The sequence below is a fragment of the Melozone crissalis genome, unplaced genomic scaffold (assembly GCF_028551555.1).
Source record: "Melozone crissalis strain CALT ecotype California unplaced genomic scaffold, PUWL_Pcris_2 ptg000008l_1, whole genome shotgun sequence".
Taxonomy (NCBI): Eukaryota; Metazoa; Chordata; class Aves; order Passeriformes; family Passerellidae; genus Melozone; species Melozone crissalis.
The window spans coordinates 15,946,561-15,972,580 of record NW_026535786.1 but is presented as its reverse complement, the minus strand read 5'-3'; the positions used below and the strand labels follow the sequence as shown (position 1 = coordinate 15,972,580).

General features: G+C 48.5%; 1 protein-coding gene across 5 annotated transcripts; it reads left to right on the top strand.

Annotated features, from left to right (window-relative positions):
- The first annotated feature begins 589 nt into the window (after nt 1-589).
- On the top strand, nt 590-25,946 carry LOC128932956 (galactosylgalactosylxylosylprotein 3-beta-glucuronosyltransferase 1-like). 5 transcript variants are annotated; one of them, XM_054269757.1, is made up of 6 exons: nt 590-677; nt 19,065-19,209; nt 19,526-20,064; nt 21,280-21,576; nt 22,074-22,181; nt 25,242-25,946. In XM_054269757.1, the coding sequence occupies exons 2-5, from the start codon at nt 19,098-19,100 to the stop codon at nt 22,158-22,160; spliced, it is 1,035 nt and encodes a 344-aa protein (XP_054125732.1). In that variant the 5' UTR covers nt 590-677; nt 19,065-19,097; the 3' UTR covers nt 22,161-22,181; nt 25,242-25,946. The 5 variants fall into 5 exon arrangements, with proteins under 5 accessions (XP_054125732.1, XP_054125730.1, XP_054125731.1 ...); XM_054269755.1 differs by having other exon boundaries at nt 602-677; nt 19,061-19,209; XM_054269756.1 differs by lacking the exon at nt 590-677 and adding an exon at nt 16,282-17,329 and having other exon boundaries at nt 19,061-19,209; nt 19,529-20,064.
- The last annotated feature ends 74 nt before the right edge of the window (nt 25,947-26,020 follow it).

Sequence of the window (26,020 nt, the reverse complement as noted above, 5' to 3'; positions counted from 1 at the left end):
GGCTGTGACCGCCCTACAGATAGCCAACCCGCACGGGTTGTAGCTATCGCAGGTGGCTCTCTCTTGAAGCAGCCGGAGCGGGAAATCACCCCAGCACGGGTCAGCGGCAAAGAGAGATCCTCGGCACGGCAAAACCATCCCGCCCCTCGCCTTCGGCGGGAAGAGCAGCGGCCGGCCGGGACAGGGAACCCTCCCCCTTCGAGGGCGGCGGGGGCAGCGCTGCGGCCGTGCCCGGCCCCGCTCGCCTTTCCCGCTTTTCCCGGCCCCGCTCGCCTTTCCCGCTGCTCCCGGCCCGGGTCGCCGCTTCGCCGCTCCTTCCCCCCTCGCTGGCTCCGCGCTCGCCCCTTCCCCGCTTAAGGTGGCCCCGCGGGATGCGCGGCGCGCAGGAGCCGCTGCGGGCGGCCCTCGGCGCTCCCCCCACCCCCGGCACGGGGTGGCCTTAAATCGGCTCCGCGCCGCGCGTAGCCGCATCGCCGGCGCCGTCTGAAGGCGGGCGCCGCCATCCGCCGGCAGCGCCGACGGGCCGGTCCCGGTGCCGGTGCCGGTGCCGCTCGCAGGGCGCAGGGAGGACGCGCCTCCGTCCGGCGGCGGGCGATGCTCCCCCGGCAGCCCCCGATGCGGTGCCGCCCCGCGCCCGGAGCCCCGGCGTCTCCGCCGTGACCGGCCCATCTCGCCAGGTAAGCGGGAGACCCCGCGCTCGGGCACCGGGGCTTTGGGGGTGGGAGCAGCGGCGGGGATACAGCGGTGACCTTGCGGTCCCGCGGCGCTTGGCGCTGGAGGGGTGCTCTGCCCCGCGACCGGCAGCTGAATCCCCGAACTTCATCCCTGCTCAGCGCCAGGACCGATTCCGCTCCTGATGGGGAGCCCCTGTCCCTGCAACCCCCCACACCTTGGTCCGGACATCCCAATCCCAGGCTGGAATTTTCCAGCTGTGGGGAGATGCCTTCATTCCTGGTGTGTGTCCAGCCGGGAATCTCGCCGCCGGGATCTCCGAACAAGGGTACCCGGGCACGCCGCTGCTCCCGGAGAGGTTTCATTGCGCCTCTTGGTGACAAATAGCGGAGAAGCCAAACTGCAGAAGGGCGACAAGGGGGATTGTGTGCAGGCACAGGTAGCCTCGCTGGAACCGACCCCAGGTGGGCGTCCCAGTGAGGGGCTCTGCAGACGTGGACTGGGAGAGGGCAAGAGTGGGAGGTTTGGGGAAGAGTTCTGCCCGGTTCTACCCCTGCCTCGCACAGGGGTGTCTGCCGAGGGATGCAGCTGCTGGTTTTCTGGAGCAGCTTGGGGTGAATCTTGCTAGGCGAGTTGGAAAGTACTTTATTTCGGCCTCCCGCTCCAGCCACTGACCCATCCAGCCTCGGGCCAGGGGAGGAGAGGGAGAGGCTCCACCGCTAATGCGTGACAGAGAGAAACCCCTCAAGGTGCTGCAAATCTGGAGAGAAGCAGCCAGTTCCTCAGTAACTCCTTAGGGAAGGCTGCCAAGGGGCAGTTTCTGTGCAGCTGGAGAGAAGGGGTGTTGGAATCAGCAGGGCAGCTCCAAGCAGCACCACAGCAGAGCAATAATGACAAGCTATAAATACCCGTCCGATAACTTGAAGTCCACACAGCTCAGCAAGTGACTGGGGGAGAGGGAGCGATGCAGCCACTGCAGGTGCTTTCAGCTCATTTTTTGGGCTCAGAGGAGGCTTCCTTGTGCAAAGCACATATGTAGAGAGTGTAGCAAGGTACAGCAGCTTCACACATGAGTCTGATCACCCATTTCTGCTTGGGCTTAAATCTCATCAGGTGCAAAAGGGAAAAATGGATGGGGAGGTTCACACCTTGTACCTCTGGACAGCCAGCAGAAGTGCAAGGCATTGACCTCAATAGCCTCAGACAGACTAGGAACAGAGGCCATATAGCACTTCCACAAGCTGGGAGATAGGTGCACAGAGACAGCAAGATAGGACCCTCACAGAAAGGAGGACATCAATATTCTAAAATGTGATTCCTCAGTAGGAGATTATGGGAACCTCTGTCTCAGGAATTAGAGAGGGTTACAGGGGAGGAGGAAGCCACTGGCAGAGCTGTATGTGACAGCGTATGTCACATCTGTTTGCAGCCGTGCACGCTGCCAATCCCCTTTTCTCCATGCCCTGGAGCAGGATGTGGGGGCTCCATCACCTTTGCTTGGTGCCTGCTCCATGGTTTCCTGGAATCTCTCTGAGGGCAGGCACACCAGGGATACAGCACCAGTAGCTGAGCGCACGCTGTGCCTGCCCAGTGTGAGGCCAGGAGCTCCATGACTGTGATTCCTGCCCTCCCTCCCCCTGTCCATCCCAGGAGTGACTTTGGTGTTGCTTTCAGGGCACTTCAGTCTGCATTGAATTAAGGCTCTGCAGAGCAGTTAAGGTACAGAGGTAGATGGGCAGCTAACTCATTGTATCTGGTGTTTCAGGAATCTGGTGAGATCAAATTAACGCTCTTCTTTGACATTTTGAGTGCAGTAACAATAATAGTAGTAATAATAATAATAATGATAATAATAGCCAAATCATCTAGGCAACCTTGCAATCCCAAAGCAATTCAACGAGCTGACACAGAGCACAGCTGACATGCAGCCACCTTTGCAACAAAGGACCTCAGCCTGGCTTGCAAGACACTGGAACAGCCACGGGATAGAAAACAAAGCGCTTGGGCTGAGGACACTTGCTCCCTCCACGAGGGTTTTAATGAGGCAAGCTCCCGCACCTTTGGGCTTTGTTACAGTGTCATCTGGGAAGACTGTTGCCTAGGGAGCTGTACAGAGCTATACAGCAGCTAAATGTACGCAAGAGAGAAAACACTTCCACAATGTACAGCCCTTAAATTCATATTCTTTCCATGGTTTGGGAATATTTTGGTGCCTAGTGCCTGTGTTCTCCAATGACATCTTCCCTGCAGAGCATCCAAGGTTGTACTGGACAGCTCAAGGCTGTGTTACCTGTGTACCCAGCATCCTTTCTTCTTGCCTATGATAGCACTGGTCAAGGTGCTTTTTGGCAGGAAATTTTCCCCTGCTTCAGCAGCAGGCCAGGAGATGTCCTTAGTGTCTGAGACCAAAGTTGTCCCTAGCAGGCAGCTTGCTGGCAGGAGCCTGCATTGGATTGTCTCCAGCTGTACCCCTGGATGGCTTTCCTACCCTCTTCACCACGGCAGTCACCTGCCAGTGACAGTGCTCTACACATCCCTGTTTCTCAGTGCCTTCACAACTCCAGCCTCGGCTGCCCCTCTCTCCCAGGGTGCTGGTGCACAGTCACCTCCTGGTTTCCTCCAATGCCTCAGGAGGCAAAGTTCCTGTTCCAAACGTAAGAAGCCACCCCACAACTCCATCCACCTCCTGGAACCACTTCCAAGGCCTCTTATTCCTTGCCTTAAGCACTTTTGATGGTCTTTGCTGCTCACAATACTTGGGAGCAATAAAGATGTGTGTTGCAAACCTTCATATGTATGCCTGCAAGGGATGAGATATTTGATAGGCTTCAAAGATGCCCTTTACTGAGCATGCAAAATTGCTCTGAGAAAGCTCTGCAATTATTCTCTGCAGGATGTACACAGGAAAGATGATATCTGTCCCCTTCCTCCTTGTATCTAATTGTTCCTAATAAAAGAAGAAGCCTAAAAAGGAGGTAATAAGCCAGACTGGAATCTGGGTCCCACACACCTCCAGGGCCCTGGAGGAGTCTAAAATCACTCTGCCCTTTTTGCTCCTGGCCTTTCTACCAAATAATAAGCATTAGGCTTTTCTGCACCGCTTCCCATCCCAAGATCTCCAAGCACTCTGCATGTGTGATTAAGAGCACTGCCTGCCCACATACAGAGCTGTTTGTCAGGATGACTACCCCCTCTTTCCAAGGGAGACACGGCAGCTCAGCGCGTCAGAGCTGAGACAGCCCCAGATCATCTGTCTCACAGGCGAGAGGCCCCTGCCTCTCTGGGAAGCACTTGCTGGGAAGCAGCTCAGCCTAACAGGACTCTGATTTCAAACCTACCAGCACCAGAAAAGACTAATGAATATAGGGCATGGATGAGACCTGGGGCTGTCAGCACCCTCATCTCAGGTGCACACATGACTGCCTAAGCCCAGTTTTTGAAAGGGACACTGGTCAGATCCCCCGACTGGGGTACGTCTCCAAATTGCATCTCAATCGGTGGTCAGCACACTTAAGAAAACTTGGTCCTTTAATCTTTCATGCTGTTTTAGGCTGTGCAGGCTCATAATTAAGAGTTTGAAGTCTCTTCTAGCTTGCTGTCATGTGACATTAGTGCTCCCAAAGGCCTTTCCTTAAAACCCAAATTTATCTACTTTGCCAATGCTCCCAAATGTTCAATCAGCTACCTTGCTGGCCTCCTCCACCACACAGTGTGGGGGGCTGTCTGACATCTTTCTGCCTGAGATGAAAACATTGCACTCTGCAAATTCCTGGGATTTATAAAACGTCATCTAAGTTTCCTCATGAGACACAGTTTCCCAGGTCTGAGGCACAGCAATGGGATCCACAGCTCCAGCAAAGGGACCTTCAGATTTTGTTTGCTGTTCATCCCTACTCTGATCAGGTAATCCCACTAATGCCTGGCACACATAGAGAGATTCCTTAAGATGGGGTTAGTTAGCTCTGGAAGACACATGAGGAGGGATATTGGGGTGAAAAACAAAGCAATCAACAACACAGAAGAGGGAGAATGAATGCTTCCCTAATGCTTCTCTTCAGGGTTTTTCTCAGTAGAGGAACTGGACTGCATTCAGGAAGACATGAAAGGTAGCAATTTGGTGATAAAAGTAAGTATTTTCCCATGCTGTGCATTGTGACATAAGGAACTCTGCTACAAGATGCTGCTGGTGCTGAGTGTAGGATTCAGGAAGAGTAGGAATTGTGATGGATAGTGGCTTGTTCATCACTGGACAGGGCAGTCGACTTGAAAGATATTTAAATCTTCAGGGTTGAACCTCTCACATCCTCTAGCATAGGATTTTTTATACCTTCCAAAACCCCCAACACTGATCAATGTAAGATGAAGGACAAAAGGACAGAGACGCGTTTAAGTGAAAATCACTGGGGCATATTTTAATTTCCAGGCAGAAGCAAAAAAAAAGTATTTTCCAGCCTGTGTGCTGACACTTAGCTCTTGTAGGCTTGGGTGTTGTCAGCTGGAGCAGGTTCAGGTTAACTTCTGCTGAGATTTGAGCTGGTCCAGTGGTGCTTACGCTGCCACTTCCCCTGCCCATATTGTGGATTTTAGCAGACTGCCAGCGTCCTGGCAATTTTATGTGGTCCTGGCCTATGAATAATGCTGCATTGCAAAAGGAAATGGTTTTCTTTGGATGTTACCTCTTGTCAATGAGAGCAAGGACATTTATTCCCAGGACAGCCAACCTCTAGCCAAGCAAAGTGCTGGGATTACTTGGAGCCGAACAGGGTTAGCAGTCGGGCAATCTCAGCTCCGGATAAAAGATTTTAGAGCAGCAGTGTTGTCTCGTTCTGTAAGTTCACGGTGGGTCTGTGTGTGGGAGTACAGGGCACATGGGAACTGTGATTTGCTAAGCAAAGCAGGATTGCTCCTCGGCAATCCTTGTGTGGGAGAACTTGAAGGAAAAGCCAAAGGCCAGGCAGGCAGCAGTAACTTGCAGACCCTGAGGTGATGCTCCCCTGGGGCATTGCAGGGCAGCCTGGCTTCTAAAGACACTGTCCTTAAGGGCAGGGTTTTAGCAAGGTCCTCTGCTCCCAACAATAATCTCCCAGTGCCTCTTGATAGAAACAGCACAGTTGATCCTTGCCTGGCAGGAGTAGAGGTTGCTGGCTCCTCTCCCCCTTCATGCCCCAGTTATTAAAGCAGGATAGTTAACATTCATCTTGCCCTGATCCTCCCTCATTCCGAAAGCTAAAAACAGCTGTAAAGGGGTATTTCATCTATGACTGGCAGGTTTAATTTATTTTTATGGTTTGTCCATAGCTATGGGTTAGGCAACAGTGCTAGGCTTCATGAAAGCCCTGTGACTGCAGCAATGGGTCTGGCGTTCATTGGGGTGACACTGCACAAAGTGCCACTTCAGAGACCAGTGCTGGGTGAGCCTGGCTGGCAGCAAGGGACCTTGTCCTCTCTGCTATGCTGGGCTGCCTTCCTCATGGTCCAGCCATTGTGTTCATTGTGTCTCCCCTCCACTTTCTCCAGCACAAAAGCCAGGGTCATCTTAACTTTCTCCCTGCTGATACTTCATCCCCTGGATCCTTCTCTCCCGAGGCCCTTCCCCCAGCCCAGATCCACACAAAGGTGAAAAGGAAGGAGGAGACGATGACTTTCCTCTATCTGCCAGCTTCTCTCTCCACCTCTGACGTGAATGAGGCCCTTCATGGTTTTCTCTTGAGCAAACACAGATGCTTTTGTTTTATGGGCTTGTGGGACGGGATGGAATTAATAAATCAGAGCGCCAGTGCTGTGCCGCCACATTCCTGCAATTTTAAGGCAAGATCACACACAAAAAAGGGCAGAAACAAAATAGGCAATCTCTTCAGAGAGCACTCAGATGATTTGACTGTGCCTCCTGCTTGCTGTCCCACTTGGTCTCCTGCTCCCTCACCCTTGTTCATTCCTCCTCCTCCTCCTTTTGCATTCCCATTAACCTCATTTCTTCTGTTCCCTTTCCCTTCCTCAGGAATCACTTTCAGTCACACCTTAGTTTCTCACCTACACCTATTTTTCTTCCCTTGTCTTCCTGTCATTTATGTTTCCTTTACCCTTACCCCACACTAAGGTGTGACCACAGCTTGTGCATCCAAATATGAAAGTTCAGTGTCCTGCATGTAAGCCAAAGAATCAGGAATGCCTCAGTTTTTTCACTGTGGACTGAAATGTCTGCTCTTACACCTGCTTCCTCCACCCCACTTCTGTTTTTCCTCCTAAGAATGTTGCTGCCTGAGAGATTCAGTGAATGACTCTGGGAATAAAACACAAAGTATTACTGTTCTCTTCTCAGACATGGTATTTAACAGTGTTCCTTCGAGCAAAATTAGATCCTGCCCCAGCACTGGCAGACCCTTTCCTTCCTTGAAGGATAACCAGAAATGCTTTGCCTAAAATGAATTCTTTTGAGCCAAATGACAAGTTTTAACATCTGTGCTTGGCTACCACCAGGTGGTAAGGAGCTAGGAGAAGATCTTTTTTCTCCCCTGTAATTAGCTAACTGTATGTGGGGCTTCAGGAGGACAAAGTGAACCGTGTGGTTAGTACAAACTACCAGCAAGGGGCTGAGGCAGTTTTATTCACTGTGCTGGTTGTTTTTTCTCTAATGAGCTTAGGCACTTGAAAGTCATTTCCCCAGAGTGGTTATACATTGTTGTGCTTATCTCACCTGTGGGGGAACTGAGGCACTGAAGCAGGTGAAATGATTTGCCCAGATCCACATACTGACGCATAGTTGAAGCCAGAAAAAGAACCAAGAAATCTTGTTTCACACTTGACTGCTTTATCCTCTGGCCTCACAGGAGGCCAGCAAAGGCCTTTATCTTGTTTAGATGAGTGGATAGTCATTCCAAGAGGGCGCTGGGGCAAGGATATCTTTCTGTACTAATACGTGTCTTAATGAGTCCTGTTGCTAAGCGGCTTCTATGATAGATCATGCATCTTTTTCACTAAGCATTGAAATAATTTTTTAATCATTAAAGCTAATACAGAATCCTCAGAAACATCCAAATCTCACAGCAGGGGCTGAAATTAGCAAGCAAACAGAAACCAAATCCTGATTATCCCCGTGCACCTCTACAAAGCCCACAAGCAGCGTGTGCTGAAGTCAAACACGAGCCCGGCTGAGCTGTAGCTCAGGGCTGGGCTGGGCAGTCAGAGGCAAGTTGGCAAATCCTGCTGCTCCACAGTCCACAGCAAGCTTTTTCCTCCCTCAGACATGTGTGCCAGCTCCTCATCTCCATGGAGCAATAGAAAAGGAGGTAGGAGTGTTAATCATTGACCCCAGATAGCTGAGGCATCCCCTGGCAGATCTTTAGGAAGGAGAAATTATTTGCATTTTGTCAAGTGTTATTAAGTGGCAGATCTCAGCCTGGCCAACATTATTCCCCCAGCCTATTTTTGTTTTCTTTCTGCCCTTGGAACCACCTCCTCCATCCTACTCCCACCAACCTCTTACATTTTCTGTTTTGTGAACAATTAGTTATTTCAGGTGTTCTCTCCAGTCAAGTCCCCTGCTTTGCCTTAACTCGTATGTCTGCTCTCCAGCATGGGATACCAGCACCTCTTGAACTCTAGCTGCCCACAGGCTTCTCCATAACTCCTCCAGTAATCCCAGTGTATCTCCCATTCTGCTTAGCAACTCTCATACTGTTTCCTATTTTCCTCAAACCTACAGTGCTCAGCAGCATGTCATCCAATTATAACAGGAGGGTTTTTTACAGCCAAAGTGAGGTTTCTAACTTCTGTGTTAGAATAGGGCTCTTGGAGCATTAAGGAAAACACAATAAATCTCTTATTACTCAATATGCATCAGCAGCTCCATTACAAGGGAACAGGACCATCACAAAGTCACAGGACACCAATAAGCATTTTGCTAAGATCATCGCTGCTGACCTCTGTATGGACTTTTAGGGGTGAATATAGTTTACCCCAAAGGATTCTTTGGGAAAGGATAATTTAAATTTGCTCTTACCACCTCTAAGAGCCTCTCTTGTCACCCTCTTGAGAATAAATCCAAGTCTGTTCCTGTACCATGACCAGTCTCCCACTTGTGCTCCTGGTCATGTCGGTCTGCTAGACAAACTCTGTACACTTCTTCCCACCTAGCAGCCTCTTCTGGAGGTGCTGCAGAGGATGCTTGTGGCTCTTTTGTCACCACCAGCTCCTGTGCAGTGGTAGATAAGCTGCCATCTCAGCAAGTTTTATTCACAGTCCATCAAGCCATGCCAAGCCAAGCCACACTTGGATTGTAACTCTATTGAAGTCAAACCAAGTCCTGGAACTGTTAAACACTGGTGCAAAATAGTCACTAGGCAAGATTTCTGCTCTTGTGTACTCCCTTCTGCACTGCACTTACCAGACTGCTGAAATCTGATACCAAGTAATTCTTTCCTAACCCAAACATGGGTCCTAACCTGAGCACCAGAACAAACACAAATGGCCTAGAAATTAGTTACAGCAGCAGAAGCAAAAATCCAGTCTCTTCTTCCTTCCCAAGCAGTTTTTGGATGTTTCCTCTACCTAGAAGCTGTTGCTGGCCCTTCAGGGGTATTTTCTGTGGAGCTGGTAACGGATGGAGGTAGTTCACGTGTGCATGTGGGAAGCTAGAAATACCTAATTTGGCCTGTTGATCTCCACAAACATCCTCATAACCAGAGAGAATTTTCCTTCCCTGAGCACAAGGAGAGAGCCAGATTCACGATCAGAATCAGGAGAGATTCATATCCACCTCTCAGATTTACAGCAGCAGCAGCGCGTTTCTACTTTTAACAAGAAACCTCTCTTTGTCTGCCCTGATCTTCCAGGCCAGCTTGGTCTGCCTTGGGAGCTCCAAGGGCTCTCAAACTGCAGAGAAGGGTTCAAAAAATGTCTAGTTCATCTTCCCTCTCCAGCCAGAAGTATCTATTCATCAGTTGTTCTGTCCAAGGCCACCTGGCAGCCCATGAATGTGGAAGTGAGGTGGGCAGGACAGCACTGCCCAGCACACCCTGCAGATGGCAGAGGTGTAAGAGCTGGGAGGACACATCTCCCAGGGTTATCGTGGTTCGATTTGTGCAATGATACTCCAATCTCAGGAAACAGATCCAGCCTGGGGGAATATCAAACCCCTTTTGCATCCAGGCCTAGGGCAGCCTGAAGCACACGATTTCACAGAGAGGCCCACGAGCACAATAGTGCACAGGCTGACCTCCCTCCCAAGGGAAGCTTTATAAACACTACGTGCAAAGACACTTTCAGACCAGGCTGCTTTCATGTGCAATTAAGGAGCATGGCAGAGAGCAATCCCTATATAAGCAAGCCCTATGGCAAGCTCCATGCACTCTAAGAGAGAGAGCGATTTGTTTCTCATGCTGTGAGCTCGTCTGCCCTCAATTCCCTCACTGCCTTCCTTGCCTTCCCAACAGACTCTTCCATTTTAACTGTGCAAGACACGGAAAAACAGAAACCAAAACCCACATCCTTTTTTTCTGGTAGGCTTGGATTGTTGTTAGAAAGGGGCATGTGACTTTTGCTACTCCTCAGCTCCATCTGTTCACCCAAATGCACCCACTGCTAACTTTTTCTACAAAATAAAACTTACTCTGCTCATGATGCAGGGATATATGCTGGCAGCTGCTGCCAGTGCCCAAGTTAGATACTGGTCCCCTGGCATTCCCAGATGGTGGGAATTGCATATGTGTTTGATCTCAACCACCTTGGTGCATTATTTGAATGTGGCCTGCCTGTAGTCCAGAGTCAACAGCTTCCCTGTTAGGACAGGGAGGGACAGCAGGACAGTCCTAGCAGGACACTGACCATCAGCTTCCTGTCCCTTCTTTCTTTTGCTCTCTTCTTCTCTTTTTATTTCACAAGCAGAAGGCAGAAAAATAAACACTGTGTGCTGACTCTAATTTTCATTCTAGTGCTTCTCTTAATGAAGCCCAAGCTATACAGATCAGCTGTGGCATTTAAGGTACAAATCAAGCAGCAGACCATAACGTATATCAATTGCAAAAGACAATTCTCTCGGTGCCAATTTATCCATTCTGAGTTTGTTTCTAAAAGTGTCCACATGACACTTGGATGCTGCACAGCAAGTGGCAAATATAATGAGCGCTGATGATTTATTTGGAGGAAGAAATCAGAATTAGCATTTTGGACCATCTCAGCCAGTTACAAAGTGAGCGTATTTCACACAGCTCAGAGAGCTGCAACTGCAAAAATGTCTATCAAAGACACCAGAGTGGTGTTTCTCCTCTCTGTGATCCCACACAACTAACACCTGCATGATGTGGCATCAGTGCTGTCCAGTGCCCTCTCTGTCTTAATCTATATGGAGCAGCCACCCACAAGAACATTCCACACAAAGTTGCTGCTTGCACGGTGCTTTTATTGATCACATAATTCAGCCAGCATTCCCAAATAAAAACTCAGGGGGATTCCTGCCTTTACACTGCATTCATTCTCTGCCCACAGTTCTCTCCATACAATAACAGATCAGGGCTCTGATTCTTCAGGGGGCCAGCACGCACATGTAACCATTAAAATGCCAGTATTTTCACAGATTTTGGGAAGAGAGTAGACATATTTAGCTACACTGGTGTTTTAAATGATGTAACTGCTGCCCCACTCATTTGCACTGTGATTTCAGCCAGAGAAGTTTCTCCTTTGCTTTCTTTTGCCCTCCCTAGGAGTAATGGGGAAGTCCAGCAGGGAAGAGCATTTCAACATTGCCTTTGAAAGCAGGAGGAAAACAAGCTGTCTAAATCAATCAAGAGCATGCATTAGTGATAGCTTGTTCCTCTGGAGGTCTGCATTTGATGCCATATTGACACACAGCTGAGATCAAAGCCTGTCTCTGTATCCTGGCTGCTATCAGAGGAACAGCATTGGCCTTTGGGCCCCATATCTTTACAAGGAGCTCGTGATCAATGTGATTTTTTTCCCCCCCATAACAAGCACCTGTGAAATGTAGTTATCATCAAATAATGCCTAATGCCTTTTTCTCTGAAAAAGTAATTCCTCTCCATCTTTGAAAATGTTCTGGAAGGCAGTACTATGGGTTTTTCCTTTCTGCTTTTGTAAAAAAGCTGTTAAATGACAGCTCCCACTCCTGCTGAACAGGCATCAGCTGTTAACTCAGTAGGGAAAGCTCTGAATGAGATATACAGAAACTTTGGAACAATCCACTATTGTTTTTGCTTCCTTAGAATTATTTTGCCTCCTTGGAAAAAAAAAGCTTCTTTTTTTTTTTTTTTGGCTAATGCAGATATTGGGCTGATTCATGCTGATACGTTTGGAATTATTATTCTGTAATAGTCATCAGCATCTATAAAGGACCTCAGTTCTGCCAGAGCTCAGCAGCAGGGAAGAGGAGCTGACGTCTGAATAAGCCCCTGAGTTCCCTTTCAAGACAGGATAACTCCAAGCTTAGAGGTCTTTCAGGAGAGAGCAAGCTTTCTCAGGAGATATCTGGTACCCCCTGCTTCTCTTTGGGCTTGAGCTGCTAATCTTTCTCTGGGTATTTCTGGCACCCCTGGATTACGTCTCTGCAGTGCAGGGAAATTGTGCTGGGGCAGAGGGCTGTGTCCCTCTGAGTCACAGCCCACCCTGGCCTATGCTCAGGGGGCAGAATGGGGTGACAGGTTGTATGGATCAATCGTGAAGGACATTTGGGTCTGGGCTGATTAAAAATAGCCTGGCTTAGACCTCCTTTTTCAGGCTTCGGAAGGCTCCCTGCAAGGACGGGCTTTGCAAACAAGTTCAAGGTCTAGTCTGTATTCAAACTGGGTTATCTCCATTCCTGCTGATAGCCCAGATAGGGCCTGGATACCCTTGATCTATCTGGGGATAGCAGGCTGAGCCACGTGCTGTCTCTAAAGTGTTGGCTCCTGTGGGACCTAGCCAGCAGATTTAATTAGCTCCGTCAAATTTCTTTTTTGTTTTCTGTTGTTTGTGGGTTCGGTTTTTCTTTTTGGCTTGGAAGAAATCCCTGTATAAAGCACCGCCCTCCTTCAGTCCATGCTCCCACACACAAGCCACATGTCTAGGACAAGGATGCTCTTCAGAAAGGTGCAGTGTCAAGCTATTTACAGACCAAGCTTTGAGGAATGCTCAGCTTGGCTTCATGTAGGCAGTGGAGGGATGGGCGTTGTGCATGGTGCATTCCTGAGGGACAAGCCTGGTTTCTGGGCTGAAGTAACTGTGCTTCCATATGGTGAAGGGATCAGAGCTGGCAGGAGAGGATGAAGCCTTTCTTTGCTTCTGAGGAGGAGGTGCAGGAGCTTGGGAAGGGGCAGCTGTTTCATTGGGTGTGACTCACTTCCTGGGGAAGTTGTCCCCACAGGAGCCTGCGCACCAAGGGACAGAGTGTTGATGGGGCTGAGCCTTGAAACTACACAGCTGCTGGTAGTTCTGCTCTTCCTGCTGTGGGGAAGAACCTGGCCATCCTTCCCTGTATTGTTTTATTATTTGTAGTTCCCTGGGTTTTGTCTCTCATGGGGACTCAGTTAATTTTCCTTTGCCGTCTCTCCCCATGAGCAGTAGGGGAGTGCTCACCTCATTCAGATTGCAGGTGTCACTTGCCTGCAGCCCTTTGCCAGGTCTGCAGCAGAGGGATGATTAAAACCCCCAGCAGAAGAGCCCTCTTACACCTTGGGACAGAACTGCAGTCTCCCACTATTGCCTGGGCTACTGGGAGGTCAAGATCCCAGTTGTGGGATCAGAGCCTTTCTTTTCCCTGTTTTATCCACCTCCCCTATGAAGACAGGCTGAAAGAGTTGGGGCTGTTCAGCCTGGAGAAGAGAAGGCTCTTGGGAGACCTCAGAGCACCTTCAAATACCTAAAAGGGGCTACAATACAGCTGGAGAGGGACTCTTTACAAAGGCATGTAGGGAAAGGATAAGGGAGAATGGGTTCAAACTGAAAGAGGGTAGGCTTAGGTGAAGTATTAGGAAGGTGTTCTTCATTTTGAGGGTGGAGAGGCGCTGGCCCAGGTCGCCCAGAGTTGTTGTGGATAGCCCATCCCTGGAAGTGTTCAAGGCCAGGTTGGATGGGGCTTTGAGAAACCTGGTCTCGTGGAAGGTGTCACTGCCCAGCAGAGGGGTTGGAACTAGATGATCTTTAAGGTCCCTTCCAATCCAAAACATTCCATGATTGTATGATTAACATTTCGCTTCCTGAATGAGAAGCGAAAAAAGAAAAAACACTTCTTTTTTTTTGCCCCCCTTTGTTTTTCAGCCACCCAGGTCCAGCAGAGTTTAGGGGAGAAACTGCTACTTTCTGAGCAGAAAAACAAACTGCCTTTCCCCTTCTCTTTCCCACCCCCTCAAGAAATACAGCTGGATGTGAACCCTCAGGCACTGTTCTTTAGATCTAGCCTATTCTTTCTGTCCGACAAGGATGCCATTCCTGAAGACCCGTCCGAGGGTTGGAGGAGTCTCACTACTGAGAAATGCCCTGTTTTGGCTGTGTTTGCACAGTAATTACCTGTGCTTATCCCAGAGCAATAACCCATTCCACCCACTTCTGTGGTTCCTTGAATCCATCCTCCCACTTTACCGTGCACATCTCAAACAGGGAGGCAGCTGCCTGGTGAGGGGAAGCCTGCAGCATCTCGGCCTGTCTCAATTTTTAGCACTATTGTAGTTTCGACTGAAGGCTCCGATGGGCCCAAGGGAATGGAGGGAGAGGGGACAGCAGCTTCCTGTGCATTTCAGCAAGGCAGGGACTGAGCCGGTGCTGCTCACCACAAATACCGGCGCTGCCATGAATTATGCATTCCTTGTTTAAAGAGAGGTCGCTCTCATCAATAATTGAAAGCTCCCTGCTCTGCCTTCAGCATCACAACTCCCACACCGGGAGTTAGGGAACTCATGAAATCTGCATGGACTTTCTCAAGGTGGCTAGGGGCTGGTGGAGAGAGGCAGCAAAACGCAGGAAAACAAACCAAAAACCCTGCTGACAGCTTTGGTGTGTGAAATTAGGAGTCATCTGCAGCTACCTGCAGGTCTGCTCCAGCCCAGCTCCTCACAGCCCTGTCTCCTCCCCTCTCCACCTGTCTCCTCCCAGGGTACACACAGAACAGTAGGCTTGCAAACAGGGCTCAAACCAAGATTAGGGAGCGGTTCTTGAAACTTTTGGCTCCTTTACCTGAGAGTAGTTTGCTTTGGGCGCTCGCCTAGAAAATCGTTACACTGGCTGGCAGGATGTTCCCGAGGGACAGCTTGAACTGTGAAATTTGTCCCTCTGGGAAGATAAGGATCTTTAGAGTTCGTGTCTCTGACTAGAGCCATACAGTCCTGGGGCTCGGGTTGGTCCAGTATTCAGAGTCTTGTAAGCCTGGCTCAGACCTGAACCAGAGGCTGGAAAATCGCCTCTGCTGCAGAGCAAACTTTTTGAAAAGGGTGGTTCTCATTCTGGATCAGGAAGGCAGAGGGCAGAACCAGGACCTCAGAGAGCTACCAAAGCCCATCTGATCCTAACCATTTCTGAGTTATCAAAAAGGATGTAAATTGAGCACCTTTCAACAGGACTGTAGGAAAATCAGAGGCACTGGAAGGTGTCAGCCTTATAATCCCCAGTCAGCTGCGTCTCTCCCTAACTTTTACCTTTCTCCCATTCACCCAGCATGTCCTTTCAAATACTCTGCAGCTCAGGGAGAATGTCACTCCCCGGGTCATTTTGCAGCCTGGAATCCTTATCACTCTCTCAATATCTGGGTTGTCCTGCCTGTAACAAATTGTACCCTGCTGGTAATTAGTCAATAACAGATGAAGGATTGGTCACATGTGATGGTCTGCGCCTCAGCCAGATCTCATTCCTCTTCAGCATCATTCCAGGGAACCCAGCTCTTCCCTCTGTGCTTCTCTCATTGTCTTCTCCTGAATCCTTTCAGAATAATGCTCCCTGTCTCAGAACAGGAGCTTAAATGGAGACTGAATGGTGTTGCATCCCAGGAGCTGAGAAGTCTGACAAAGCAGCGTGAAGCCAAAGTAGTATGAGAAACATTTTGTCCCTATCATACTCAGCTTTGTGCTCTGTGTGTTTGTTTATTTTTTAATGGAGAACAGAAGATTGATGGATGAAATTAAGAAGAGGGATGTGTAATTGGAAAACAGCTCAAGAAGGCTACAGGCAGCATATTGAAGGCATCCATCAAACATTCAGCTAATGTTGTTAAGGGTGTGTAACACAAACAAGGGCTTCAGGAGACACTAGGGAAAAAAAGAAAAGGAAAGAGAACGGGGAATAGGCAGGAGGGAAGAAATAGCAAGAGAGGAGAAGAGCCAGCAAGAGAGTACAATCAATAATATTTGTATTGCAATCACATCCAAAGGCTCCCGTTGGGATCAGTGCTGGACTGTACAAGCACATTAAGAGGTGGTCCCTGCCCTCTACAGCTTAAACCCAGGAATTACCAGATGAACGCAGGGGATGGGTTTAGATGATCACGAAATTTTCTTCTGATGTTGAATCTCATTTAACAGGATCTACTCTGAGAGGGGTTAAAGGCAGAAGGAAGGTAGCTGGTTGTGCCAAGAATACACACTGCAATGTTTGCCAGCAGGCATGCAATTAATCCAAGCCACTTAGGAGACTTTGGTTTTAATTATAAAAAGTAGGTAAAAATATGTGCAGTAAGCCCCACTGGGGCCATCAGCAGGCTACCCAGAGGCATCGATATGTGACTGGATTTTGATGCTGTGTTTTCAAAAGGATGGACTGATGCTTTAATGGACCACTTTGTGGGAAATGTTCCATGAGGGGTGGACATTAAGAGAATGCAAAGGGCCTTTGTGTGGGTAAGGACAGAAGACAAAGGCTAAAATTATTAGTAAGCCTGGGGATTTCTGTAGTCCTGGAAACAGGGAAGAAAAGAGACTCTGAAGGACTGAGAAAAGGCAGGTGAAAGATATAAAGCAACAGAGAAGAGTACACATGATGGATTCAGGGGGAGACAGTGGGGGAGACAAGGTAACATTTTAAAGAGAAAATGAAGTATTCCAATAGAGATTTTTTTTTTTTAAGGGGTTGAAGTCAGCTCCTCTGTGAGGTTCACAAGTTACCTGGGGCTTTATGCAGGGTTTAACTTGTTCAGCCTTGCTTGCTTTGGAAAAGCAATAGAGAGAAGGTGCATGCAGAAATAAATGAGCACGGAGCACCAGGGGAGTTGCACACACAGGCAGCATCTCCACTTGTTTGCTGTGTTTGGGGAGCATGAACAGGGCTGGCTGGAAGAGGGAGGAGGAGGAAGAACTAGAAAAGGAATTCATTAAAAATTCTTCCAACTCTGATCCACTCTCCTCTGTGCTCTATTGGTAACATGGCTGCCACAGCTGCCTCCTCCTCTCTTTCCCTCCAGAAGCAACCTGAGTTTGCAGCAGTAGCAGGTCTGCTGCATAGAAACTGTGTCTGTATAATTAAGGCCTTTAATAAAAGGGAAAAAGCAGTGGCTGCCTGACTCTGGTGCAGGGACATTTGTAATTGCAAGCATACCAAAGGAAGCAAGGAGCTGTGATGACCCTGAGCAAGGGCTTGGGTGGGCCTAGGTATCTGCAGTTGTTAATAGCAATCCTTGGATTTCTTTTGTGGCTCTGTCTGTTCTCGCAGCCACGAGTGATGGGAGGCTTTACTCTGTGCTGCTACGCTGGTAAGAGAAAAGATTTCCTGTGGGGAAAGCAGTACCTGGTGTGGGTAACCTCATCCTGCCCTGTGTCTGGCCTGGATCTGCAGCTTACCAAATACCTCTGCCTTTGGCACTAAAGCTTGAGGGACACTCTTGTACCTGCCCCAGAGCCAGTGATCAAAAAGCAATGCAGTTAAGCAGAGCCAGCATGTTTGCTGCACAAGGCTCCTGCTCACATCACCAAAACACTCCAGTGTGCCCCTGGCCACGCAGCTTCCTTGGTCCACTTCTTCATCAGCTTTTTGTAGCTTGAAAGTAGTGAAATGGGGCACCATGGTGTTTCCTGAGTGAGGAGGTAAGAAACATTAGACATTAATACCATTAATGGTTGGCTTGGGGAGCAGTCAGTGGGAAAATGTTTCCCAAAGGGACTGCTCCATCATTGGTACCATTGGTGCTAGCAAGGAATGAGCTTGTGTTGCAGTAATTTCCTTAATAGGGCTTATGAACATCCACTTGCCCACCAGAGGAGTTGCTGAGACATGCTAGTCTTCTGTCAGATGTGGCTGAAACAGGATTGACAGTTATTGGTGGTAGGGCACTGACGAGCCCTGCAATTGCATATTCCTTGGTTTTTTCAGGACACCAAGGTAAAATGTCAGAGAAACAATTAAAGACAGATTCTAAGAGGTCCCAGAGGATGAATTTAGATTAGCATCTCCTAATATCTTTCAGTGCCCTGTGGCTGCTGTCACTTTTAGACCAGTTGTCATATTTCTTCTGCCACAACTCTCTAAGGCTGAAGCAAGACAATCGTTCCTCTCTGGACAGATGAGGAGCTGCTGGACCCAAATCCTGGGCAAAGAGTTGCTTTTGAGCAAAATGTGCCTGTGTCCCTTTAAGGACCTTGGTTTTAGCTGACTGACCTTCGGCACACTTAAAAATCCCTGGCAGAGCTGGAATTGAGAGCAAATCAATTTGAATCTCCTTTCAATCTTTTGTATCAGCATGATGCCATCACACTCTTCCCTCAAAATGCCATCAGCCTAGGAGTGCAGGAGAACCTGGTAGGGCCTGGTGGGTACTCCAAAGTCTGTGATTTCAACAAAATGCTGCAATGGCCAAACACTGCAAACCAGAAGTAGAAAGGGATATGGGATAATTAAACATTCAGCAGGCATCACCAGCACTGTGGAATAACCAAGGCAGGGATTTCATGGAATGCTTGGTAGATGATAGCATGCATGCCCAATTGCCTCAATGCATCTGCCTAAGGAGGACAAATTAACACTGCAGAAGTGTTAAGAGATGCTGGATATCTAGAGGATGCCTGACATTTGTTTTGTCCAGTTGCATATTCAGGCACACAAATCTTGCACGCAGCTCTAAAAAGTTGTATGAAAGAAGCAAATTAAATGGCCACAACAAAGTTCAGGAATGAGCACAAGTCTCAAAGAGGAGGCAAGTAGAAGTCCTCTCCGACTTCAGAATCAGCAACATGAACAACCCTAACTCAAGGACAGTGGTTTAATCATAGGATAGTGGGAGGTTCTTTAGAGCAACAGAAATAGCTAAAAACTTCTATTGGTACCAGAGTTGGCCAAGTTGGATAATGGTTTGGACCTCAAGTGTTAATAGAGCTCCTTGTAAACTTAGAAAACACTTTGCTGGATCAGGGCCAAACATTTGTCATACCTCCCTGCATTTTTGGCAACTTATATTTTGGAGGCCTTACTCTTTTTTCTTTTCTGAAAGGTAGAGAGATGCCTGGGCATTGGAAGCTCCCTGCAGCATGCTGAGGAGACGTAACCTTCTTACCACGCTCCTGATTGCCTTGCCATGGGCTCTTCTCCTAACCTTGTGGCACCAGTACCCAACCACCCACTACCTCAGCCTCCTGAGAAGTAAGTGCAAAAGATCTGCTGTCAGTGTGCTGGTGGCTGTGATGACTTCTGTTGCAAACCCTCAGCAGGGATGCTCTCTCACGGGAAGGGTTAAACAAAGACAGACTTGCCTGAAGGCCCCCTCTGGGTTTGCTGACAGCGGAAACATAAACTGTTCTTAAGAGTGTTAAACATGCACCTTAGGCTGGCTTTGTAGAGAGGATGCAGCACTAACTCCAGATAGATGTGTGCCCTGAACATGAGGCAGCCTGTTGGTTATTAGTCCTCTGACGTGTTTTTGGGGTTTTTTCCTCTTTCTTCCTTTGTTTTGTCCCAGAAGAGACAGATGAGAACGTGACCTCTAAAGCTCTCCTTAATGGTACATCTGCACTGAGAGAAGAAGTCTTCCCATCATGCACTCGGCAGCAGCAAAGCATAGGAGCAACGCCTAAAATCATCCAGAATTATGTGTACTCCAGGCCTCCCCCATGGTCAGACACCCTGCCAACCATCTTTGTTATCACGCCGACCTACACCCGGCCCGTGCAGAAAGCTGAGCTGACCCGACTGGCCAACACCTTCCTCCACGTACAGAACCTGCACTGGGTGGTGGTGGAGGACTCTCCACGGAGGACCAACCTTGTGTCCAACCTGCTGGAGAAGGCTGGGCTCAACTTCACCCACCTCAACGTGGAGACACCTAAGAGCCTGAAGCTGGGTCTGTCCTGGATCCCATCCCACACCCCGAGGGGGACACTGCAGAGGAACCTGGGGCTGCACTGGCTGAGGGACAGCTTCAGCAACACCGCACCCCCGGAAGGCGTAGTCTATTTTGCTGATGATGATAACACCTATAGCCTGGAGCTCTTTGAGGAGGTAAGAGACATCAAATTACATGGGACAGAAAAGCAGGATAGAGCTGCAGAGCCTCTTAAGCCCAGTTGCACTTGCAAAGACCTCGCCACTCTGCCATGCAGTGGCAGCTGGGTATAGGGCAGATGCAAGCTGAAAGGGTAAGGAACATATTTGCCATGCTATAGGCTGTGGATGTGAACAGCCACTCACTCATCATTGCACCAGCTAGAGTTCCTCTTGCCAGAGACCACAGGATGTGTACCTCAGAGTTTATACCTCTCCTCAGGGAGAGCTGACCTAATTTAAATAAGCACCAAAGACAACTTCTGGCAAGTTGTAAATCTGCGCTGTTGTAGGGGTGTGTTGGTTAGGGGATGATAGAAGAGTTGTTTGACTTTCTATCCACCTTTCCTCCTTGGCTGCCCTTCAGTTCTCCAAGTTCCAGCCACCACAAGAGAGCTGTGCCTCTGGGATCACTGGAGCTTGCCCAGACTTCTGCTGGAGACCTGGCTTTTGTGAGATGCCAAGCCTATTGTGAACTTGCAAAAATCCAGTAAACTCTCTGGTCACCGATTTAAGCCAAACTGTACTAGGCCACTTGAAGAGCAGAATTATGCATCACAACACATTTCCAGTTTTCAGAGTTGTTAGGTCTCTGTTAAGCTCATCCTTTTTACTTACTTCCAGGTCCTTTCTGACAATTTCAATAAACCCCCACACTTCTAGGCAGTAGCCGTGGATGGAAAAACAAGGCAGGAGGTGCGGGGAGAAATTGGAATAGATGAGGACAAAGATGAATCAGTCAGGGAGATTACCTGCATAAGTGTGAAGCTGGAGTGAGTGGAGTTGGTAAGACAGAGCTAGAGGCCTGGTAACAGTAGTATTTGGCATTTACAAAAATGATACAATTCTACCATAACAAAAAGGTAAAAGTTCAAATGGGATGAGAAAAGCAGAGGTTTTCATTCTTCTGCGGGACTGGATGTGGGCACAGAACAGCAGTGAGTTGTTGTTCAGAGAATAACGTGCTAAGAATTTGCCTTGTGGCTGTGGAAGCTGTAGCTCCTCAAGCAGCAGCAAGGTGAACTAGAGCTTGGCTGCCGAGAGCGATGTGATTGCGTGGGAAGTCCGTGGGGGAGGACAGGTGCCAATGAAAGCAGAGGATGGTGCACTAACAGGTTGGGACAGACATGGCAGGGTTGCATTCTCATAGCACTGTCTCTTTCTGGCACACAGATGCGCTACACAAGGCGGGTCTCAGTCTGGCCAGTGGCTTTCGTTGGGGGGCTGCGATATGAATCCCCAAAAGTGAGCCCAGCAGGGAAGGTGGTGGGCTGGAAAACTGTCTTCGACCCTAATCGTCCCTTTGCTATTGACATGGCCGGATTTGCTATCAGCATCAAGTTGATTTTGGAGAAGCCTCACGCCAGTTTCAAGCTGGAGGGAGTTAAAGGAGGGTACCAGGAAACAAGTCTGCTGAAGGATTTAGTGACTATGGACGGGCTGGAGCCCAAAGCAGCTAACTGCACAAAGGTGAGTACAAGAAATCTCAAAGATACAGTCTCCTCACTGGGTCCTGGCTGCTTTTACAGCCTCCTGCCACACTCTTTCACCTTCCATTGTGCCTGCCCTGTGCTGGTACATGTCAGTGCCAAATGATGCTGGGACAGACAGATGAACAAAGCCTGCCAAACTCTTCACAGACGTGAAGCTCAGAGAGAGCTAAGGAGCAGTGCTAAGTATGCTTCATTAATAAAGAAGCTCAGATGTACAATTTGTGCCCAGATTGCTTCTCCAAAGTCCAGGAGGAGTGGCAGAGGGTTGAGTCTGTAATTTTGCTCTAGAATGATCACTCCTCCTTGTCACTTTTTCATGTGCCCATAAAATATCTCCCAGGATCAACCGCTTTCAATCACATTCTTCAAACAGCTCTGAGCCTCACTTTTCTGAGGATCCCACCCAATGGGTGAAGTGCTTTCATAGTTTCCATGCTATTCAGAATGCCCTGAACTCTTTGTGCTTCCCTCTAGGTGTTGGTGTGGCACACAAGAACTGAGAGGCCCACTCTGGTTAATGAAGGCAAGCGGGGGTTTACAGACCCCAGAGTAGAGGTGTAAGCAGAGAGCCAGCTCCAGGGTGTGAGTATCTTTGTCTTTATTGTTTTTAGCAAGGCAAATAATCTATACCTGATTCCTTATTTCTGCTACTATTTCCTCAAAAACTGCATATGTGACTGCTCTGGTAATTCACCATGCCACCCTTTGGACAAGAAGTAGATTCTCATCTTTACCCATGTATGCTCTGTATTTCTTGCTCATTCAAGCCTCCTTGCAGACCATATGGGAGTTTTGCCTGACAGAGAGAAAAGAAGCAGCAGAATACCTCAGTTTAACTCAGTATTAATGACAAGCCAAATTCTTGCCCCTGGACTCTTTCATCCAGCTGTAAACTCCCTTTGGTGTGGGAGTTGTTCTACAGCATAGAACAAGATCACACTGCTGCAGGCAACCTTTTGTCCTGGCAGCCCTGCCACCTGTGCAGTGCTTCATGCATCCCCCTTCAGCTTTTATCCTGCATTTCATGCATCCCCCTTCAGCTTTTATCCTGCATGAACAGCTGGGGTGTGGGTGCAGCAGGGAAAGGCTGATGGAATGCTCAGAGGACCTCAGAACAAGAACCAGCAAAGCACAACCTACACAGAGTCTCTCAGTTTGAGGTGCTGGGTACCAATGCTCCCAGAGCTAGGAGTACATCTGCTGCTGAGGAGAAATACTGAATGCACTAGGAAGTGCCTTTGCAGTTCACAGAGCGGGGTTCAGCAGCAGGATGGGGAATTATGGCAACCACCACAGGTGAGGCGGGAATGTATCAGAGATCATTGACATGTTCTTAGAAAGAGAATGATGATGAAGAAGTGTCCAGATGCCATGCCCTGTGATCTCAATGGGAGATTCCTGCCCCAAAAGTCCAAAAAGAATAAAAATATCCCAATTTCAGAGTACCCAGCTTTTTCTGAAATCAGTCATAACTGTGTCAGGACACAGGATGCTGAATGATTTAGTCCTACTTTGGAAGATATTCCAGGAGTGCTTTTAGTTTTGACCCCAATATACACCTCAGCTCAGCTCTACCAGTGGAAATAAAACTGACAGCTTTTATATAGGCAGTCATGAGTATTTCAACTCCTGCACTGATCTCTGTGTGCATCACTAGAAGCTGCACTCAGCATTGCCACAGCACCTCATCATCTCTGAGTGACACCACACAAAGAGTGCAAAGCAATCCCAGTGCCTGCACACCCAGCAGCAGATGGAAGGGAGTCAGTTATCTAAACACAGACACCTGGTGCCACCACAGGGACCCTGGGGTAGCCTACCCTGGGGTAGTCCCTCCCACAGGGCACAAACCCTGTACCATTTATGACAGCTTTTTATCGATATTACAGATATCCTAGAAACCCATAAATTATGCCTGTGCTTAGGCAGCAGCTCCTCTTTTCACCAGTGTTTTTGTGAGATCCACTACAACAGGCTCATTTTGCACACTCACCCGTGCTGAGTCTGCAGTTGCCTAAAGCTATGACTGCCCAAGCTTAGCTCATAAGGACTCACAGTCCAGTTAACTGCCCTGCAGGAATCACTTACTTTGTACAGGGTGAGCAGGCCTATAAAAACTCAGATAGATTAGACCCTCCTTGCCTACTTGCCAGAGGAGAGGCTGCTCCATTGGAGATGCACAGTGCAGATGTAATGTTCCACAAATGTGCCATTTTTGGATGGGCTCTTTTGTCCTCACCTCTCTCCCTGGCCAAACACTCAGCCATCCTCTATAAGAAATGTAATGCACCAGCTATAGAGTCTCATGAGAATGGCTTCCCATGAGTGATTTGTTGTGGGAAAGGAAAGCAACCAGCCTACAAGATCAAGACACTGCCACTGATTCACCAGCAGAACTTGCACCTTAATCCAAGCCATCCTCTCCAATGGTTTCAATCAGATTGTTGGCTGGATCAACTCTGCAGATTTTTAAGGATTTTTGTACTTGCATTAGCAGTTACTTTGACCACAATCCCTTCTGCACCACTGTCTGTCATGTGGGGCAGCTGCTCTGACACATCAGGTTGGCAGGTGGCATCTACTCCAGGAGACACATGCAAGGTAAATTGCTTGACTATCAATAGCAATCAAGCAAAATCTTCAGATTGCATCTCTTAAAATTTTAAATTGACATCTCTGCTGAAGGCTTCAGTTTATTGGAAGTTCATACTATCAAGGCTGCTGAGCTTCAGAACATTGATAGGCATGATCCAGATAAGCCAGTGCTGAGAACAAAAAGAGGCAAAATTGCTCCCCTGAGGATCTTCTGTTCTTAGACACAATAGGAAGAATGTTTCCATCTTTCCCTCCTGGCAATTAGTCCTCCTTGAGGATCAGATCAAGCCAGTTAAGTCCAAGACCTCCCAGAGCCCTCCTTCCCTTTAAATCCTGCAGATGTGAGTCAGGCAGACATTGCTTGGTGTGGGATTTGGTACTCCCCTAATCTCTAATTGGACCACTTGCATGGCTGCTTGCCACAGAGCAGCCCAAAGCTATCAGAGCATACATCCCTGCTGACTGTATTGAAACACCTTTGAAACACAGGCTTTGCCTTCTGAGAACAGGAGATGAAGATTAATTCCACCTCATATTTTTCTTTCTTAAAGTCCTGAAAGCTATCACAGAAGACTGGTGTTATAAAAACTACCTATTATTATTGCTAATTTTTATTTACAGGCATCCAAAAGAGAAGAGTGTGCTTAGGTTAGCACAGCACTCCTGCTATTGTGAAATTTGGAAAGAGAGAAGGTTCATCTGCATTTCACAGCTTCCAGACAGACTGAATAGATCCTCAGATCTCATCCTCCTACTCTTTCTTTAAAAAAAATTATCAGAGAAGTTAAAATAATGACTTTAAGTGCAGACAAAAAAATCTGTCAGAAACTTTCTCTAATTAGTAAATAAAATCTCCCAGCTAAGGGAGAGAGTGCAGAGAGAGTGCAGAGAGAGTCCCTGAAGCTCTTCAGCCATATCCCAGCCCAAAGCCATGCACAGTTCAGGAGGAACCTGTTCACTGATGCCTGCAAGGTGTTTGCCTGAGCCAGGGGGGATAGCCATGTTGCATTTACACCTTCTCACCTCACCTTGTGTTTGTTTTGACAGAGGCAGAGAGCTGTGATCGTTCCTGAAGTTCATCAGCAACCATAGCAACTGTGCACCCTGCCTGTCCCGTCCAGCGCTCTGAAGAATGACAAACACCCCAAATGTCACCACCCCAAACATCTCCCATTGTCCAAAGAGGTGTAATAAGGAGGGACAGAGCTGAGGTGATGCCCTGAGATCCTCCCCATCTAGGAGAGAAGTGCTTCCCTTCCCCACTGGGCCCTGTACTTTTAACCATTTCTTAAAACTTACTAGATGTGATCTTCATTCTCCACTGTGCCAGCACAGAGGCTGAAATCCAGGATGGGTGCAGGTGCCTCCAAAGGTCTCTCCTGGCATCTTGCAAAACCTTCAGTTCAGCAACTGTGAACTGCAGTAGTTCAAGGACAGGAGTTGTCACTAAAGCACAAACATGGACTTGTTGGCCTGAGGCTGGTGTGCTCTCAAAACAGCTTTAAAGCAAAGCTGGCATGAGAGTTCTCCCTCTGAGGGAGGCACTCCAATATGTACACAGATCAGCCTTCAGTGTTGGAGAGGAACCTGTGCTGATGAACCTCATTTGGGGTTTGGGAGCTCAGAAGGGATGTGGTGCCTATCCCTCAGCTCACATCTTGAACTGTCCCTGCTTAAGGTTGTTTTGGAAAACTCCATCTGAGATCCCCAGGCACAGACACCTCTGGAAGAAGTTCCTCTCCTGCACTGGGAGACGTGGCAGGTACTGTACATCAGAGGCCATGCCTCCATGTGCTGCTGCAGAGAGCAGAAAGCAGGGGCAAAGA

What these genes read in the sequence shown, in the direction of transcription:
- LOC128932956 (XM_054269757.1), top strand. Translation starts at nt 19,098, where the DNA reads ATGCTGAGGAGACGTAACCTTCTTACCACGCTCCTGATTGCCTTGCCA. An exon ending in CTACCTCAGCCTCCTGAGAA is followed by an intron (nt 19,210 to 19,525) that starts GTAAGTGCAAAA and finishes GTTTTGTCCCAG; the next exon opens with AAGAGACAGATGAGAACGTG. An exon ending in AAGCAGCTAACTGCACAAAG is followed by an intron (nt 21,577 to 22,073) that starts GTGAGTACAAGA and finishes GCTTCCCTCTAG; the next exon opens with GTGTTGGTGTGGCACACAAG.